Source organism: Nomascus leucogenys, chromosome 17 (assembly GCF_006542625.1).
Source record: "Nomascus leucogenys isolate Asia chromosome 17, Asia_NLE_v1, whole genome shotgun sequence".
Lineage (NCBI taxonomy): Eukaryota > Metazoa > Chordata > Mammalia > Primates > Hylobatidae > Nomascus > Nomascus leucogenys.
Window position 1 is genome coordinate 55503743 of NC_044397.1, and position 17866 is coordinate 55521608.

The window sequence follows — 17866 nt, forward strand, 5'->3', positions numbered from 1 at the left end:
TGATTATGGAAGGTATTATGGAAACTTTCAGAGAAAGCTATTTGGAAGACAGGAGTGAGCCAGGCCCATTAGCAAGATATGAACCAGCAAGGAGGCAGAACACAGTAAACAAATTCTCCTCAGACCCAATGTATCTGCAGGCCCCCAGGAGCTGGAAAAGAGGGCCACCTGGTGGCATGCGAGCAGAGGCCAGTTACACTTTTTCACTCATAGGCCTACATAGCCTGTGAGCCAGGTTCAGTTAGTAATTTATTTTCTGTGTGTGATCCCTTTATAGCATGCTGGAAGGATGCATAACAGTATTCAGTGGAATGAGACCTTACTGGATTTAGTCCAGTGACATCATACAAGCAATTACTTGTACCCCCATAAGTGATCCCCAAATCTCGAGTATTCAATGCCTGGAAGCACAATATACCTTTTGTAGGCATCACTTGGATAGGTTTTTTATATTTGGTAGCCATTCTGTTATTAACTGGAAAGGTCAGAGTATTGTTTTCAATAAGCACAGGAAAGCAAGTAGCAGTCATGTCTAGAATATCAATTTCCACTCCTCCTTTGAGGTTTTAGCATGACTGTCACTGGTAACACAGACAGGCAGTGGCATTGGTGGAATCGTTTCCTGATTTGGGGGCAGTTTTAGCTACAATTTAACAATTGTTTTGGTTTCTTACTGGAGCATAAGCCTTTGCTAAAGCCATCCACAAATTACAGTCCATGGCTTTTCCTGTAAAGAAAGGGAAGGATTAGGATGGCAGAAATAGGAAAAAGAGGAAAAAGGATAAGGTTTTCAGTTTTCATGATGTCAGAAAAGTCTTGATTTATGGCCTTAGGATAGCTGTCAATGTCTAAGATGCCATCTGCTTCTGGGGAAAAGCTTTCTTGGTCAGGTTTACCTTCATGTCTCAAACAGGTATACATTTCCAGGAGCTTGGAGGGGCTCTTTTGAGTTTTAAGATGTGAACCCAAGGTTTAAGCCTTTGATATTTTACTGCAGCGTGGGTGGCAAGTAGAACTTGGTATGGTCTCTTCCAATAGGGAAAGGACCATGGGTTCAATTAGGTCTCTGATGTCATTTTAGAAGATCCAATCTCCAGGTTCTGGGTTTTGAAAGGTCTGGTTGTTCTCAGTCTGTGGCTCATGGAAGATCTCCTTCACTTGGTGAAAATACACTTAGACATAATGCATTAAAGCCTGCAGTATTTAGTCATATCAGAGTTTAGGATAATGGAAGATACACGAGGTTCTATTATTAAGGGCATATGCCTTCCAGGAACTATTCCGTAAGGAGCCAATCGATGTTTTCCATTGGGGGTAGATTTGATTACCATTAAAGCCGAGGTAATATCTTTGGCCAATGCAATCAAATTGATTCAGTTAACTTTGCCAATTTCAGCTGTAAAATGCCATTAGTCTTTTGATCTTTCCAGAAGACTAAGGGTAACAGGGACAATGGTGATGCCATTGTGTGCATAAGCTTATTCAACTGCTTTCTAAATTGTCCAGTGAAATAGGTTCCTCTGTTGCTGGAGATTTCTCCAGGGATGCTCCATAAAGGAAATACTTTTTAAATAACTTCTTACCTACCATCATAAGATCAGCTTTCCCAGATGGGAAAGCTTCTGTCCAGCCAGATAACATGTAAATACACTGATATCTCACTGAAATATCTCACTGAAATGAACAATTGAATAAAGTCCGATAGTGAAAATATACCACCTGAAGTTTTCATTGTTTTCACAGGATTATGAGTTTGACAAACCAAATGTTGGTTATAAACCATTTTATCAATTTGATAACAGCTACCCCTCCAGTATTTGTTCACAATTTGGATAATGCTGTCTGTTACATGATGAGTTGTAGAGTGAAGAGCTTTGTGGAGTGCAGAACTTTTAACAGTGGAAGCTTGAAGGACTCAGGAAGTACCAGAAGGAAGTATTAGGCACCCATCTGAGAGCTCTGTGAGTACACGTTTAACACTGAATTTACAGTCATTCGGATACCAATTTTGTTTTTCCAAATCAGGCACATTTCACAGTTTGTTAAATAGGTCAACATAGCGGAGTTGACTTGGATCAATCTTACAGAGTTTATTCAAATTGTGTATCCTAACAGTTTCAACACTAGCTGATTTAGCATAGAAATCTGCCAGGGAATTCCTTTGATATTCAGGTTTAGTTTTACAGCTATGAGCTTCAATCTTAATAATGGCAGTTTGTGATGATAAGAGGATAGCAGAAAGGAGTGCATTTGCTTGGAGACTGTTTTTAATGGGGGGTCCCCCTCTTTGTTCCTATAACATGCCAAAATCATGGACTACTCCAAAAGCATGTATAAATATTTACTGTATAAATATTTACTGAATTGTCGTTAGCTCAGGAGAAACTGACATATTAGGTGAGAGTTCTCTTCTGTATTAACTCATTTCAGGTGATAAGATCATACCCTGCCTGGTATTTTCCTTCTGAGTTTTATAATAAGACCCAAAAACAAAAAGTATCAACTCAGGATTATCAAAGGGATTGTCTCACATATGAACATGAGGAGCCACTATTTCTAACACTACACTCACAATTGTGGTCTTCACCTGCATGAGGCAGGGGTAGTAGAGTAGCAGGGTTAAGTAAGTTGCAACATTTCAGATAGAAATTAGGAGACAAGAGAAGAATTCCAGAAGGTGTTAATCTACTTGCTGACAAATACAGAGTTTGACTGGAATTTAATATATATTTTTTGCAGTGTGCAAGACTTGCAAATAAAGCTTGGTCTTAAAAGCGGCTCAGATGAAACTACCAATTTGGCTGCTGCTGCTACTGCTTTTAAACAATTAAAATATGCCTTAGCTACTGAGTCCAATCACAGGCTATAATACGTGATTGGCCTCTATTATCCTTCACATTTTTGGGTAAGTACTCTTAATGCCTGCATGTTATTTTCGTGAATGAACAGGGTGAAAGGTTTAGCATAATTTGGAAGTCCTAAAACTGAAGGCTGTTGTAAGGCTACTTGCATTTGCAGAAAAGCCTGCTCATGGCTGTCTTCTCAAGGTAAAGGCTCTGATACTGAGTTTCTAGTAAGCTAACCCAATGGTGAGGCCATTAGGGAAAATGTGGGACCCAGAATCTGTATTATCCTGCAAGCTCGAGAATGCCTCTTATTGTTTCTTTTAATTGTAGGTCAGGAAAAGCTTCGAGTAGTTTTTATTCTCTCAGGCAAGAGGAGAATTGCTTCAATACTCAGGTTACATCCTAGCGAGTGAACATTTTTTTCTTGAAAACAGAAGTTTTTCCATTAAAACATTGTGACCCTTAGGAGGCCAGCAAGTTGCTATAAAAGGATATTGAATTTTTCCCCTCTACTTAAGAATAGTCTTAGTTATTTCTGATTCTTTGTTTTTATGTATCTATTTTTTTAAAGAGCTTTTCAAAATCCCACAAAGACATAGTTAGAATATTGATTTAGATGGCATTGAAACTATAAATCAACTTAGGAAGCTCTAAACTTTTTAAACATTTTAAGTTTCCGTTCCAGCAAATAGCATATTTCCCTGTCTATTTAGGTTTTAGATTTTCTCTCAATACATTTACTAGTTTTGCCATAGGATTCCTGAATATAGTTTCATAAATTTATTACTCAATAGTGAATAGTTTTTGATACAATTTTAAGTGATAGGTTAAATGTTTTAAAATTTTCTGTTTCTTGCTGATATTTAGAATACAATAAATGCATTTCCAATAATGTTTATTTCTAAAAACCTTATTCAGTTTCTTTTTATCACAGTAGTTTAAACTGTATAGGCTGGAGTCGGTGGCAGATTGCCTGAGCTCAGGAGTTCCAGACCAGCTTGGGCAACATGGGGAGACCCTGTCTCTACAAAAATGCAAAAATTAGCTGGGCATGGTGGTGCATGCCTGTAGTCCCAGCTACCTGGGGGGCTGAGGCAGGATGATGGCTTGATCTCAGGAGGTTGAGGCTGCAGTGAGCTGTGATCACGCCACTACACTCCAGCCTGGGTGACAAAGCAAGACTCTGTCTTAAAAATAAAATAAGGTAAAATAAAATGAGAAGTAATTTAACTGCATATTTATTTGGATGTCTACATACATAATCATATTATCAAGAATAACAGTGTTGTTTAGTCACCTCCAATTTGTATACCATTTTTATGTTTGCTTGACTGGGCTGGCTATGAACTTCAGTGCTTAGGTGAAAGGAGGAGGAGAAAAGAGGACGTGAAAGAGGACATACTTTCTTGAGACTTATTACAGAGGGGATGCTTTCAACATTTCACTATTTAATATTAAGTTTGATTTACCTTTTCACAGACATCCATTATTAATTTAAGGATAATGTCAATCCTTTTTGTCAGTTTTTTTTCATATCTTGAGATGAGTAGATGACTTGTATTTTAATCAGTTAACACAATGAATCACATTTATCAATTTTCTGAAGTTAAGCAAACCTTACATACCTGAAATAAACCTAACTTTATAATGATGTATTAACCATTTGCATATCGCTATATTCTAAAAGTGCATATGTTTTTATTTTTTACAAGGCATCTTTTATTATTGAGTTCTAGTTTAATTTTGTTGCAATCAGAGAACATCTTTCTATAATTTCAATTCTTTTGATTTCATTTGATTTGTTTGATATTCCAGAATATAATTTATCTCTGCGAATGTTCTGTGTGCCACTGTTATTTATATCAATTAGGTCAAGTTAGTTCATAATGTTTTTCATATGTTCCATATCCCCCTTTTTCTCTGTCTACCTTTCCTATAAACTACTGAGGACAGACTTTTGAAATATCTACGAACTTTAAATCTGCCTTTCAGTTCTATAAGTTTGTGCTTCATGTATTTTGAGTTCTGTTATTAGGTGATATACATTTTAAATACATTTTACGTACATTTTACGGATTGATCCCTTTCCTATTGTAAAATATCTGAGTCCTTAGTAAAATTTCTTTTTCTGAAATTCACTTTGTCTGATGTTATTACAGCTAATTCTGCATTAATTTGACTAGTTTTTGAATGATATATATTTTCACATCTTACCTTAAACTTCCATTTATATTTCACATGGTTTTCTTGTGGTCAGTGTATAGTAGGGTATTAATTTTTTTTTTTTTTTTTTTGAGACAGAGTCTCTCTGTCGCCCAGGCTGTAGCGCAATGGTGCGATCTTGGCTCACTGCAACTTCTGCCTCCCGGGTTCAAGCGTTTCTACTGCCTCAGCCTCCAGAGTAGCTGGGATTACAGGCGCCCGCCACTACATCTGGCTAATTTTTGTATTTTTAGTAGAGACAGGGTTTTACCATGTTAGTCAGGTTGGTCTTGAACTCCTGACCTCAGGTGATCCGCCCGCCTCGGCGTCCCAAAAGTGCTGGAATTACAGGCGTGAGCTACTGCACCCAGCCGGGTCTTAATTTTTTATCCAACTAACAATTTGTGACTTTTAAGTTCATTATATTAAATTCTATTTAACAGTGGACATAATTTGGTTTAAATCTGTTTTTGTTTTCTTTTTTTTATTAATTTTTTTGCACACAAAAACAATAAACATTTTCTAAAAATACATACAAACAAAAAGATGCGTATCAAACATATTAGGAAGGTTACACATGGGAAGTCGGGGAATAGAAATGGGGGGTGGGAGTTAAAATAAATGAGAGAGGGACTTTATATGGATCAGTGATAATAACTCAATCCTCTATTTGACAAAGAAGAGGGAGAAGGAAGAGGAAGAAAAAGAAAGTAGGATAAAGGATCAGAAAGGGAAAAAAATAGAAAAAATTAGAGTATGACTGCAGGGTAGACCTGTTTTGTTGTCACTGAGTTGGTTGGTTGGTTTGTCTGTTGTATTTTTCATGTTTCGCCAAGTTGGCCAGACTGGTCTCGAACTCCTAGCCCGAAGTGATCAACCCGCCTCGCCCCCCAGAGTGCCGGGACCACAGGCGTGAGCCACCACGTCCAGCCCCCACATTGCTTCTGGCCTCCGTGGTAGACCTCCCAGACGGAGCGGCCGGGCAGAGGCGCTCCTCACTTCTTCCCAGACACGGGGCGGCCGGGCAGAGGCGCTCCTCACTTCTTCCCAGACGATAGGTGGCCGGGCAGAGGTGCTCCTCACTTCCCAGACGATAGGTGGCCGGGCAGAGGCGCTCCTCACTTCCCAGACGATGGGTGGCCGGGCAGAGGCGCTCCTCACTTCCCAGACGGGGCGGCTGGGCAGAGGCGCTCCTCACTTCCCAGACAGGGTGGCCGGGCCGAGGCGCTACTCACTTCCCAGACGATGGGTGGCCGGGCAGAGGTGCTCCTCACTTCCCAGACGATGGGTGGCCGGGCAGAGGCTCTTCTCATTTCCCAGATGGGGCGGCCGGGCAGAGGCGCTCCTCACTTCTTCCCGGACAGGGCGGCCGGGCAGAGGTGCTCCTCACCTCCCAGACGGGGCAGCCGGGCAGAGGCGCTCCTCACCTCCCAGACGATGGGTGGCCGGGCAGAGGCGCTCCTCACCTCCCAGACGATGGGTGGCCGGGCAGAGGCGCTCCTCACTTCCCAGATGAAGGGTGGCCGGGCAGAAGCGCTCCTCACTTCCCAGACGGCGGGTGGTCGGGCAGAGGCGCTCCTCACTTCCCAGACGGGGCGGCCGGGCAGAGGGGCTCCTCACTTCTTCCCGGACGGGGCGGCCGGGCAGAGGCGCTCTTCCCTTCTTCCCGGACAGGGCGGCCGGGCAGAGGCGCTCCTCACTTCTTCCCAGACGGGGCGGCCAGGCAGAGGCGCTCCTCACTTCCCAGACGGGGCGGCCAGGCAGAGGCGCTCCTCACTTTCCAGACGATGGGTGGCCGGGCAGAGGCGCTCCTCACCTCCCAGACGATGGGTGGCCGGGCAGAGGCGCTCCTCACTTCCCAGATGATGGGTGGCCGGGCAGAGGCGCTCCTCACTTCCCAGATGGGGAGGCCGGGCAGAGGGGCGGCCGGGCAGAGACGCTCCCCACCTCCCAGACGGGGCGGCGGCCGGGCAGGGGCTGCAATCCCAGCACCCTGGTAGGCCAAGGCAGGCGGCTGGGAGGAGGAGGCTGCCGCGAGCCCAGACCACGCCACCGCACTCCAGCCCGGGCAACACCGAGCACCGGGTGAGCGAGACTCCGTCTGCAGTCCCAGTACCTCGGGAGGTTGAGGCGGGCAGAGCACTCGGCGTCAGGAGCTGGCGACCAGCGTGGCCAACATGGCGAACGCGCGCCTGCAGCCAAAGGAGAAAAAGCAGGCAGCGGTGGCGCGCGCCGGCAGTCCCAGGCAGTCTGCGGCGCGGGCAGCAGCGAGCCGAGTAGATTGCAGCCTGGGCCACAGAGGGAAAGAAGAAAAGAAAGGAAGGAAGGAAGGAAGGTAGGTGTTTTTGTTTTCTATTTGTTTTATCTTCTCTATTTTTCTTTTTTCTTTTTTTTTTTTTTTGAGATGGAGTCTCGCTCTGTCGCCCAGACTGGAGTGCAGTGGTGCAATCTCGGCTCACTGCAAGCTCCGCCTCCCGGGTTCACGCCATTCTCCTGACTCAGCCTCTCCGAGTAGCTGGGGCTACAGGCGCCCGCCATCACTCCCGGCTAATTATTTTGTATTTTTAGTAGAGACGGGGTTTCACCGTGGTCTCGATCTCCTGACCTCATGATCCGCCCGCCTCGGCCTCCCAAAGTGCTGAGATTACAAGCGTGAGCCACCGCGCCCGGCCGAATTGCACTCTTTAAGGAGTTGAATTTTATGGTGCATGACATGTATCTCAATAAAGCTGTTTTTTAAAAACGTTTTTATATCTGTGTATGTCAACTTAAAGGCCAAGAATTTAGAGACTATAAAATCTACACAGGAAGATGATTAAGAACATAATCCTTAAATTCTGAAAAATATTTAGGTTTAAATTTTGGTTTTATATTTATTATGTCTTATCAAAAGTCAGTTACTTAACATCATTGGGCTTCTGTTTTCTCAAATAATATGAGAATAACAACACTACTTGTTAAGGAGCAGGGATTCAGAGAGTATTGTTGTTCCAGTGATATGTTGTGGGAATGTCCTCGGGCCAAGGGGAGTGAAGACAGTAGAATAGGAGAAGGAAAAGAAGCTAGTGAGAATGCAGCTGGAGAGTAGCATTAATCTGTTGCTCTAAGAAGTCAGTCAGTCACTGGCCAAAATCTGAAAGAGACAGCATGAGAAGGTGCAGTCCTCCAGTCTGGTGGCTGTTAGCCTTTCAGTGGTCATCACTCATTGCTACTGGGAATAGACACATTTGCCAGTGAAGGGAGTCTGTGATGGGCACCAGCTGCATCTACTACTCACTCCTCCCCCATGGTATTGTAGGAATGATGCAAGGTAATGCATAATATACATTGATTGCAAGGGTCTGCACAGTACCTGGAACATAAGAAGAACTATATACATAGTAGCTATTCATCTAAGGCATACAATATCAAATAACTAAACAATGAAGTAAACTAATTATATATATACAATACAATGAAATAAACTAATTATATATATATAATACCACCCAGCAAGAAAAATCTTACTGTACATGTTGCCTCCTCATCAAATGTAAATATGTGACTTATTGAGCGTCCTTCATGATGAGGTTGTAAAGGAGTAACTTTCAGAGGGCTTGTCCAACCTGAAAACACAAAAAAAGTGAATGGGATTTTGGTTAAAAACACAATAAAAGTTCTTTTTTCAACAGAAATATTTACTATTAGAAGCTAGACTGTGTGATCGTAATTCATTTTTAAATGGATTATTTAATAACTTTCCTGGATCTTTTAGCTGTGAGAACAGAATAGCTCTGGAATTTCTATGTGAGCCTAATTACAATAGTCCAGAATCACTTGTTATTTCTCACTTATTATTGGAAGATACCTATTTGGTACTATACATCTATATATGTGCACACAGACATGTTGGGGATGGTGGTGACACAAGGTGAGTCTGGTTATTATGCAGATAATTCATATAATGATAGATTAGAATTCCTAAAAAACTAGCCAATTATAAAAAGCAGCCTACAAAAATATTTAGTACACTGTAATTGGAAGCTTTTATATAAAGATGAAAAACAGGGCTCCTGGTTTTGAGGTGTCCGTAAGCAAATGGAAAGTACAAACATATAAGTAGATAATTTCAATATGGTGTGGCAATACAGCAATAGCTGAGCTCAGAGTGCTGTGGGGGTGCATAGGAAGGATACCTAAGAATACCTAGTCTAACCAGGTTGTCGGGGCTTAGGGACATCTCCCCAAAGATAACACTTGATATAATCTTGACAATTAAAGTAGAACTTGGATGAAAAAGGAGAAGTAGAGGAAGCGTAGTTGTTCCAGGAACGGAAACAGTATGCGCAATGGTAGTCCCGCTCTGTGAGAGCCTCTTAATGTGTATAGAAATTAAAAAATGTTAGGTATAGCAGATTGTAAAATGGTAGATAGGAAATGGTAGAAGATAAGCAAAAGAAATAGTCCAAGGTCAGGGCATGAAAACCTCGGACTCAACCTGCAGATGGATTGTCCTTGAAGGGTTTTAATAAGAGAGATAGATTACTTTGGTTTGGGCAGGTGACTAGCGTAGGTGAAGATAATTGCGGTGTCTGTGGTGGTTTCCATAGAGATCAATTCTCCTATCCCATAGGGGCTTCTGATATGGTCCCCTACTTCATAGCTTTGTTCCACGAATTAATCCAAATTGGCAAAATGTAAAATTAAAAGTTAAAATTTGAGATCAGGATGGACAGCACAGAGATGTTGAAGCATGAGAGAGATGTATTGTGAGAGGTGCTTAGGGAAGGATAGGAGCTCCATGGTCATCTGTGGATGCCACTCTGGAGCAACTCTATCACAGATGCCACCTATCTAATATTATATATTTATATATGTAAATACATATTATATATGATCTTATATACTTACAAATATATACATTATATATTACATATATTATATACTTACAAGTATATACATTATATATTACATATATTATATACTTACAAGTATATACATTATATATATATAAGTAATGCATATACTTACTTGCTTGGGTTCCAGAGTGACATTCATGAGTTATTTGACCCATCTGAGCCTCTTTTTCCTAAACTTTAAAGACTACTGTCAGAGTGATAAAAACTGTAATTAATGAATACAAAGAAATAAACAAACTATGGCATGTAGTTTAAGTGCTCAACATGTTTATTAATTAACAATTAGTGGTTGTAATATCATTAGTATTTTTAGTAGTAATCTAGTAATACTATTTTCATGATGATGATAATGATGATTGATGATAATTCAGTCAATATTTGACTGAGAAACTCAGGACAGAATCTGAAATGGGGATTTTCAAAGGAGGAATAGAGAACAAGTGTATACTGGATAGTCTGTGGGTTTAGAAGGGCCAGTTGGAGAACAGAGTGTCAGCGGACCTCAGTGCACTATTGTTGACTTTGAAGCTCGAGGTGATCACATGAGTAGGATATGGGTAGCCTCTAGGAGCAGACAGAGTCCCCTGGCTGACAGTGCATGAGGAAATAAACAGTTTAGATGGAAGAAACTGGATTCTGCAACAATCTGAATGCGCTTGGAAGTTGATTTTTCCCCAGACCTTCTATAGATAAGAATCAAGATAACACCTTGATTTTGGCTTTATTTATTTATTTGAGACAGAGTCTCACTCTGTTGCCCAGGCTGGAGTGCAGTGGCATGATCTCTGCTCACTGCAACCTCCGCCTCCTGGGTTCAAACAATTCTCCCACCTCAGCTTCCTGAGTAGCTGGGATTACAGGCATGCACCACCACAGCCAGGTCATTTTTGTATTTTTAGTAGAGACGGGGTTTCACCATGTTGGCTAGGCTGGTCTTGAACTCCCGATCTCAGATAATCCACCTGCCTCGGCCTCCCAAATTGCTGGGATTACAGGCGTGAGCCACGGCTGCGCTTGGCCAATTTTGGCATTATTATTATCATGGATTCTAAACAGAAGACCCAGATGACATTCCCCAGACTTCTGATCCACAAAGCTGTGATTAATGGGCTTCACCTTAAGCTGGAAAGTTTGTGTCAATTTGTTACAGCAGCAAGAGAAAACTAATACAGACACAGAGGTGAGAGGCCAAAGCAATGGGAGGAAACGAATGCTGAATCCCATGGTCATTTCAGTTTTAAGAACCATGAGGATGATTCTGTCTGTGACACAGCTGGACAAAGGAAACTGTCTAGAAGTCTATTGTGCCAAGAGCAACAGGATGACATTTTGTGGTATCTATCTTATTTGGAGCCATTCAAACAACTGCTTTGAAAAAGCAGGAAATTAGGAAGACAATAAAACTTGAATTCTAATATTAAGCCAGATTAGAAGAAAGGACTCTGGACAATGAATTACACCTCAGAGTCATCAAATTTAAGACTAAGTATGAGGATATCCTTTCCTCCACTCCGTTTCAGTATCTACTATTTGAAAAACAAACAATTCTAAAACCTAATGGCTTAAGTCAACCATTTATTCTCTCCCAGGATTCAGAAGATACTTGGGGGTGGTTCTTTCACATGGTGTCAGTTTCAATAGCTGCAAAGTTTCAAAAATGGCCTCACTCACATGGCTGGCAAGCTAGTATTGACCATTAGCTGGGGGCTTAGGCGGGCATACTGGCAAGTGTCTTGTATTTGTTCCTGTGGGCATAGGTTGGTCTTTCACAGGATAGTGACTGAGATCCCAGATAAGACTCTGAAGAGGACTAATCCCAATATGCAAGTGCTTATCAAGTCTCCATTTGCACAATGATTACTAACATATAATTGGCCCAAGCCAGTCAAATGTCCAGGCCCAGTGTCAACGTGGGAAGTAAACAGTTTATTGGTAAGAGTGGCAGGCACACACAGGAACAGCGTGAATTGCTGAGGATCACTTTTGGACCAGCTACCATTCATCACTTCTTCATAAATTTAAAAAGGTTAAAATCATACAGTGTCTTTTCCAGTAAAAATGTAAAGAAACTAAAAATCAACAAAAGAGAGGGAAACTGGAAAATTAACAGATATATAGAAATTAAACGTGATGCCACAAAACAAAGGATCAAATAAGAAATCATAAAGGAAATGAGAAATTATCTTGAGAAAAACGATTTTATTATTTATTTATTATTATTATTATTTTTTTTTTTGATGGCGTCTCGCTCTGTCACCCAGGCTGGAGTGCAGTGGCACCATCTCGGCTCACTGCAAGCTCCACCTACCAGGTTCACACCATTCGCCTGCCTCAGCCTCCCAAGTAGCTGGGACTACTGGTGCTCACCACCACGCCCGGCTAATTTTTTATATTTTTAGTAGAGACGGGGTTTCACCATATTAGCCTGAATGGTCTTGATCTCCTGACCTCATGATCCACCTGCCTCGGCTTCCCAAAGTGCTGGGATTACAGGCGTGAGCCACCGTGCCCGACTGAAAAATGAAAATTTAAACAACAAAATTTATGGGGAATGACCTTAGCAAGATGGCAGAGTAGGAAACTCTGAACTTCCTCTCCCCAATTAATAAACTGATTCATGAACAAGTTACCTTTGTGAGAAATACAGAAACTAAGTGAAAGGCTCCTGCACCTTGACAGAATGCAAAACAGATGCACTGAAGGTGATATGGAGATTTGAGTTAGTCACCCTCTTGCAGATTCCCTGCCCCTGGTGCAGTACCAGACAATCAGGAAGAGATTTCCTAGCTCTCAGATTCATTCAGGGTGTTCTCCCCTCAACTGGTTCCCATTTTAGCACCCCAACTTTTCCAAGGGAGCTCCCCAGAGGACTGGCTTCTGTCTTGCCACTCCTGGAGCCCTGAGGGGTATGGTACAATCTAATGATCCAAGAGTGAACAGAGATTGCATTCTGGACTGGTAGATAGCACAGACTCTCCCATATGCTCAGCACAGAGTAAGCAGATTTTAAATAATCCTCTCTCTCAGCCCCCTAGAAAAAGTTGATTCACTCATGTGTCCAGCACCCCAACTTCTCGGTAGTTGCCTAAAGAACTAGGATTTATCTCACCAGTCCTGGAACTCTGATGAATCCAACATAGTCTAACCCCCTGGGGGAAGACGGAGAAGGTAGCCTGGGCTTGTAGATGCCACAGATCTAGATCTAGAGATAGTCGCCATAGATCCAAGAGTTGATCCAGGACCCCAGCTTCTCTGGGGCTGCTCCAAAAAACAGCATCTGTCTTATTAGTCATGACACTCTGATGAATCTGGCACAGTCTAGTTGCCTTTGGGATAATGGAAATGGGAGTTTGGGCTAGTAGTCACCATAGCTCCCCCTCTCCTCAGCACAGAGCAAGTGAACAAAAATCCCATCTCTCAGGTTCACGTGGGAAGGAAAACAGTTGGCAGAGGTTCTCAAATCTCTGGCCAGGCTGAAGGGTGAAGGTCTTCTTCTTTACAAGACCAGGTCATGAAGAACGGAAGAAGTGCCTGCTTTGTCTCATGTGGAAACACCTACACCGAGAGTCAAGGAAAATGAAGAATCAGGCAAAGATCCTCCAAACAAAGGAAGAAGATAAATTTTCCGAAACCAATCCTAATAAAATAGAGTTAAATAATGTACCCCACAGAAAACTGTCACGAAAATGCTCACCAAGGTCAAGAGAATCATAAATGCAGGAAGAGATAGACAGCAATACAATAATAGTAGGATATTTTAGTACTGCACTTTTAATAATGAATAGAACATCCAGACAGGAGATCGATAAGGACATAGAGGACTTGAATAACACATAGATCAAATAGACCTAATACTCACAGAAATTTTGGACATATACTACAACATGAGTGAACCTGAAGGACATTATGGTAAGTGAAATAAGCCAATCACAAAAGACAAATAATATGTGATTTCACTTAAGTGAGGAACCTAAAGTAGTCAAAATCATAGATAACAGAAGATATAATGGTTGTTGCCAGGAGTTCATAACTCCTGGCAGGGAGGGAAATAGGGGGTTGTTTAATGGGTAAAGAGTTTCAGTTTTGCAAGATGAAGTGAATCCCAGAGATGGATGGTGGTGATATTTGCACAGTATGAATATACTACTTAATACTAATTAACTATAAAGATGGCTGTGGTGAATGTCTGTATCACCCCCAGATTCATGTGTTGAAGCCTAACTCCCAGTGTGATGTTATTTGGAGGTGAAGACTTCGGGAGGTAATTAGCTTTAGATGAGGCAAATAAGGTAAGACCTCCATGATGGCACTAGTGTTAAGTAGAGGAAGGGAGACTAGAGCTCTCTCTCTCTCTCTCTCTGAGGATGCAAGGAAAAAGAAGCCTTCTATAAGCTAGAATGAAGGTCTTCACCAGCAATCAAATATACCGATTCTATGATTCTTGGTTTCCCAGCCTCTAGAACTACGAGAAACAAATATCTGTTGTTTCAGCCACCCAGTCTTTAGTATTTTGTCATGCAATGTGACTTAATACAATGGTTTAAAAAAAGATAGAAAGACATACAAAGTGATATCAATAGTGATATCAGGAGGCCAAAGTGGAGGACAATCAAGGAAGTGACAATAGACGAGGTCTATTTCTTCTGTGATAACAAAGACTGGATCATCTACTGCAATGAGAGGCAGAGTTCTATGAAGGATTTGAATATAATTAGAATAAATTTAGAATAGTTAATTGGTAGATGATAAAGAGAGGCAACTGGATCAAAAAAGGAAGTACTAAACACAGTAAAAGGTCTATACAAGTTTGGAATGGGGCAAGAAGAAATCAGCAATATAATATTTTATGATCTTTCTTTGATATTTGTGAAAGTCCACTGAAGAGAGCATACCAGTGTGTGATGTAATTAATTCTGAAATGTCCGTCTTTATGAGAATGTATTAGAAATAATGTGTATTTAGGTTTGTTAAAACCTGAAAGTACTTATCATTTACAATTAATGATTATTTCCAGGATGTACAAAGTCATTGAAAGCCTAGGACAAATTATATTGAACTCTGTCCCCAAATTGCAGGTATTACTTTTTGAAACTCTTAATAGCTAATAATAAGAGCTACTATTAATGAAATGTTTTATCAGGTTTCAGGGATTCTGCTAAGCACTTTACAAGTGTTAATTCATTTGATTCTTACAAATGTTTAAAGGAAGTAAAATTATTCCTAATTTATGTATGAAGAAACCGAAAATTTTGGACTTCTTACAATCTGACATTAATTCTTTATTTTAGGTATTTTTACATAAAATGGCCCTTACTTATTATCTTATGAAGTTTTACTCTTAGGTGAGTTTTACAAGTAAGGATACACAGGCATAAAGAGAATAGTAACTAGCCCTGGGTCATACAGCAACTGAGTTTTTGCCAGAGTTCAAGGCCAGACAGTCTGAGTCTAAAGTCTGTTCTCTAAATTCCTCTGTTTCACTGATTCAGGCAGTGAAATACATGGGACATATGAGCTCTATACTTGGTTCTGACTTGGTGGTACAAAGTCTGTTAACACCATTTTAGCCCTATGTTAGCTTTGCTAAACCATTTCTTCAACCTATCATTTCTTAGAATAATGTTTAAAAGTCTTCTTCTTATAGCATTTGGCCCTTTCCTCTTCCCAAGCTAAAAATGTTGACCTTTTTACATTCCTGCCTGCCAGACAGCTTTTATACAGAAAATAGTACCTATGGCTTTCCTTTGGAGGTGTTTCTCATCATTTAGAGGAACTTCATTTACAGGAGTTCTTACAGAGAAACCACATGGTGCAGATGTCAGTAAGGGGTCATCAAACCTGCCTCCATGGCTGTGGAGCTATTTATGCAGAGTTTGCTTCATTTCAGCTTCTGTTCTTATTGGAGCCTAAACATTTATGTTCAAGTACTTAAATTTTTCCCATTTTATTTCAATCCTTAAAACTAACTCTTTCGTAATCATCAGTGAATTAATTATTTCAAAGGAGAGAGACAGATAAGGGGGATTTCTATACAATTATCAAAGTGATACGTAAAATCCCCGTGGTAAAACAAGCTTATCCATATATCTAGAATAAATAATGTTATATACTTTGTGTTAATCACTAATGAATGTTCTTTTCTTAAAGAATAAATTTTCTTTTACAAATAAGTTTATAAGGTTTATCATTCCTTTGTTTCATATAATCTGTAATTTAAAAATAAAACCTTTTTCAGATCATTGTAATTTTGTTAATTTAACTGCCTAAATATTGAATCTTATGTCCATACTCTCTTCCCTCGAGTATTTAAAAAATAGAAAGTTCATGTCGCTTCACTTACCTCCAAGTCTTGCTCTGATAGAAATGTCTGGTACTTCCCTGGAATTCCATCTCCTGTTTTGTTGCAGTTCTTCTGATAGAATTTTTTGCCTTTTTATTGTTGTTTGAAATTCTGTGTCTGGTCTGGGAACTCGATGTTGAGGTTTCACATCACTAAAATCCACTAGGGTTGGTATGGTTCTGCCAATGCCAGGATTTAAATCAGCATCACCACCAGGACTCATAAACCCTGAACAGGAATCACGTAAGGGCACATCATCCCGAAGTGGAAATAATGGATAATGTGGCCCATATGGTGGGGGATAAGGATAATGTAAATGATAGTCTGGCAAAACTGAAGGGGGATAAGGGTGAAATTTAAGAAAAGTAGGGTTGCATTTCTTTTCAAATCTGCCATAGTTATGTCTGTTCTCAAGACCTTTCACAAAAGGCATGTTCATTTTTCTTAAGAGATCATAATAGTGTGGGTAATCTGTATTCTCAACAGTTCCTGAAAGGATGGATCTTTTAGAGATACTTATCTTTCCAGGCGTGTCCTGAATCTCTACATCCATGGCCTTTTTCTTTAGCATTTTTGATAACTATAAAGTATTTCTGATAATTCCTTTATCTTTAACTATATAAACTCTATTTCCAATAACTAAAGATCTGTGTTAAACTAGTATAAAATTGACACAGCTTTCTAAATGTTGGCAGATAATTTTGTTTTTCTTTTTAAGGTAAATCTATTCCTCCACCAAAGGAAGAATAGGGCGATGAAGGAACAGGACAGAAGGAGAAAAAAGCAGAGCCCTTGTTGCTTGGCAACGGCTAGAACTCTTAACACACTGAACCATTTATTATGTACATCATAATTCTTAAGAAAAACAAAAATAGCCTTGGTACTAATATTTCCATGATACTTTTCTCCCCAGTGCTCAGGAAAGCTGTGTTCATTTACTTATTTTAAAATTTTTCCATAAGTTGGTATTTTATGGGTATAAAATATATTTAAGGAGTGTAAATAAAGCAGTTAATTGAGAATACATTTCCCAAAAGTATATATGTGACTACAATTAAGTATTTATAGATATAACACTTGCTATCTAATTAAATGTAAATCTAAATGCACTACAAAATATGAACATTACTAAAGTTAAATTGGTATATCTAATTTTTTTTTTTTTTTTTTGAGATGGAATCTCGCTCTGTTGCCCAGGCTGGAGTGCAGTGGTGTGATCTTGGCTCACTGCAAGCTCTGCCTCCCACGTTCATGCCATTCTCCTGCCTCAGCCTCCCAAGTAGCTGGGACTACAGGTGCCCACCACCACGCCCTGCTAATTTTTTGTATTTTTAGTAGAGACGGGGTTTCACCATGTTAGCCAGGATGGTCTCGATCTCCTGACCTTGTGATCCGCCTGCCTTGGCCTCCCAAATTGCTGGGATTACAGGCGTGAGCCACCGTGCCCAGCCCTGGTATATCTAATTTTTAAGAAAAACAGAAAATTATAATGAAAGTACAGGTACATCTTTACATGCCCTAAATTATCTTTACTTCCCTTAAATTTGCCATGGTGTCCAGAGTAAGAACAGTAAGAGTTT

The 17866-nt window shown here is 40.5% G+C and overlaps 1 protein-coding gene across 1 annotated transcript in view; it reads right to left on the reverse strand.

Annotated features, from left to right (window-relative positions):
- SPATA48 (spermatogenesis associated 48) overlaps positions 1-17042 on the reverse strand; it is a 54701-nt gene extending 37659 nt beyond the window's left edge. The window contains exons 1-2 of the mRNA XM_003268925.3: positions 16287-17042; positions 8556-8653 (exon numbers count right to left, since the gene is read on the reverse strand). Of these exons, the coding sequence (XP_003268973.2) occupies positions 8556-8653; positions 16287-16857 (669 nt within the window). The 5' untranslated portion in view covers positions 16858-17042. The remainder of the gene's footprint in view (positions 1-8555; positions 8654-16286) is intronic.
- Positions 17043-17866: the final 824 nt, after the last annotated feature.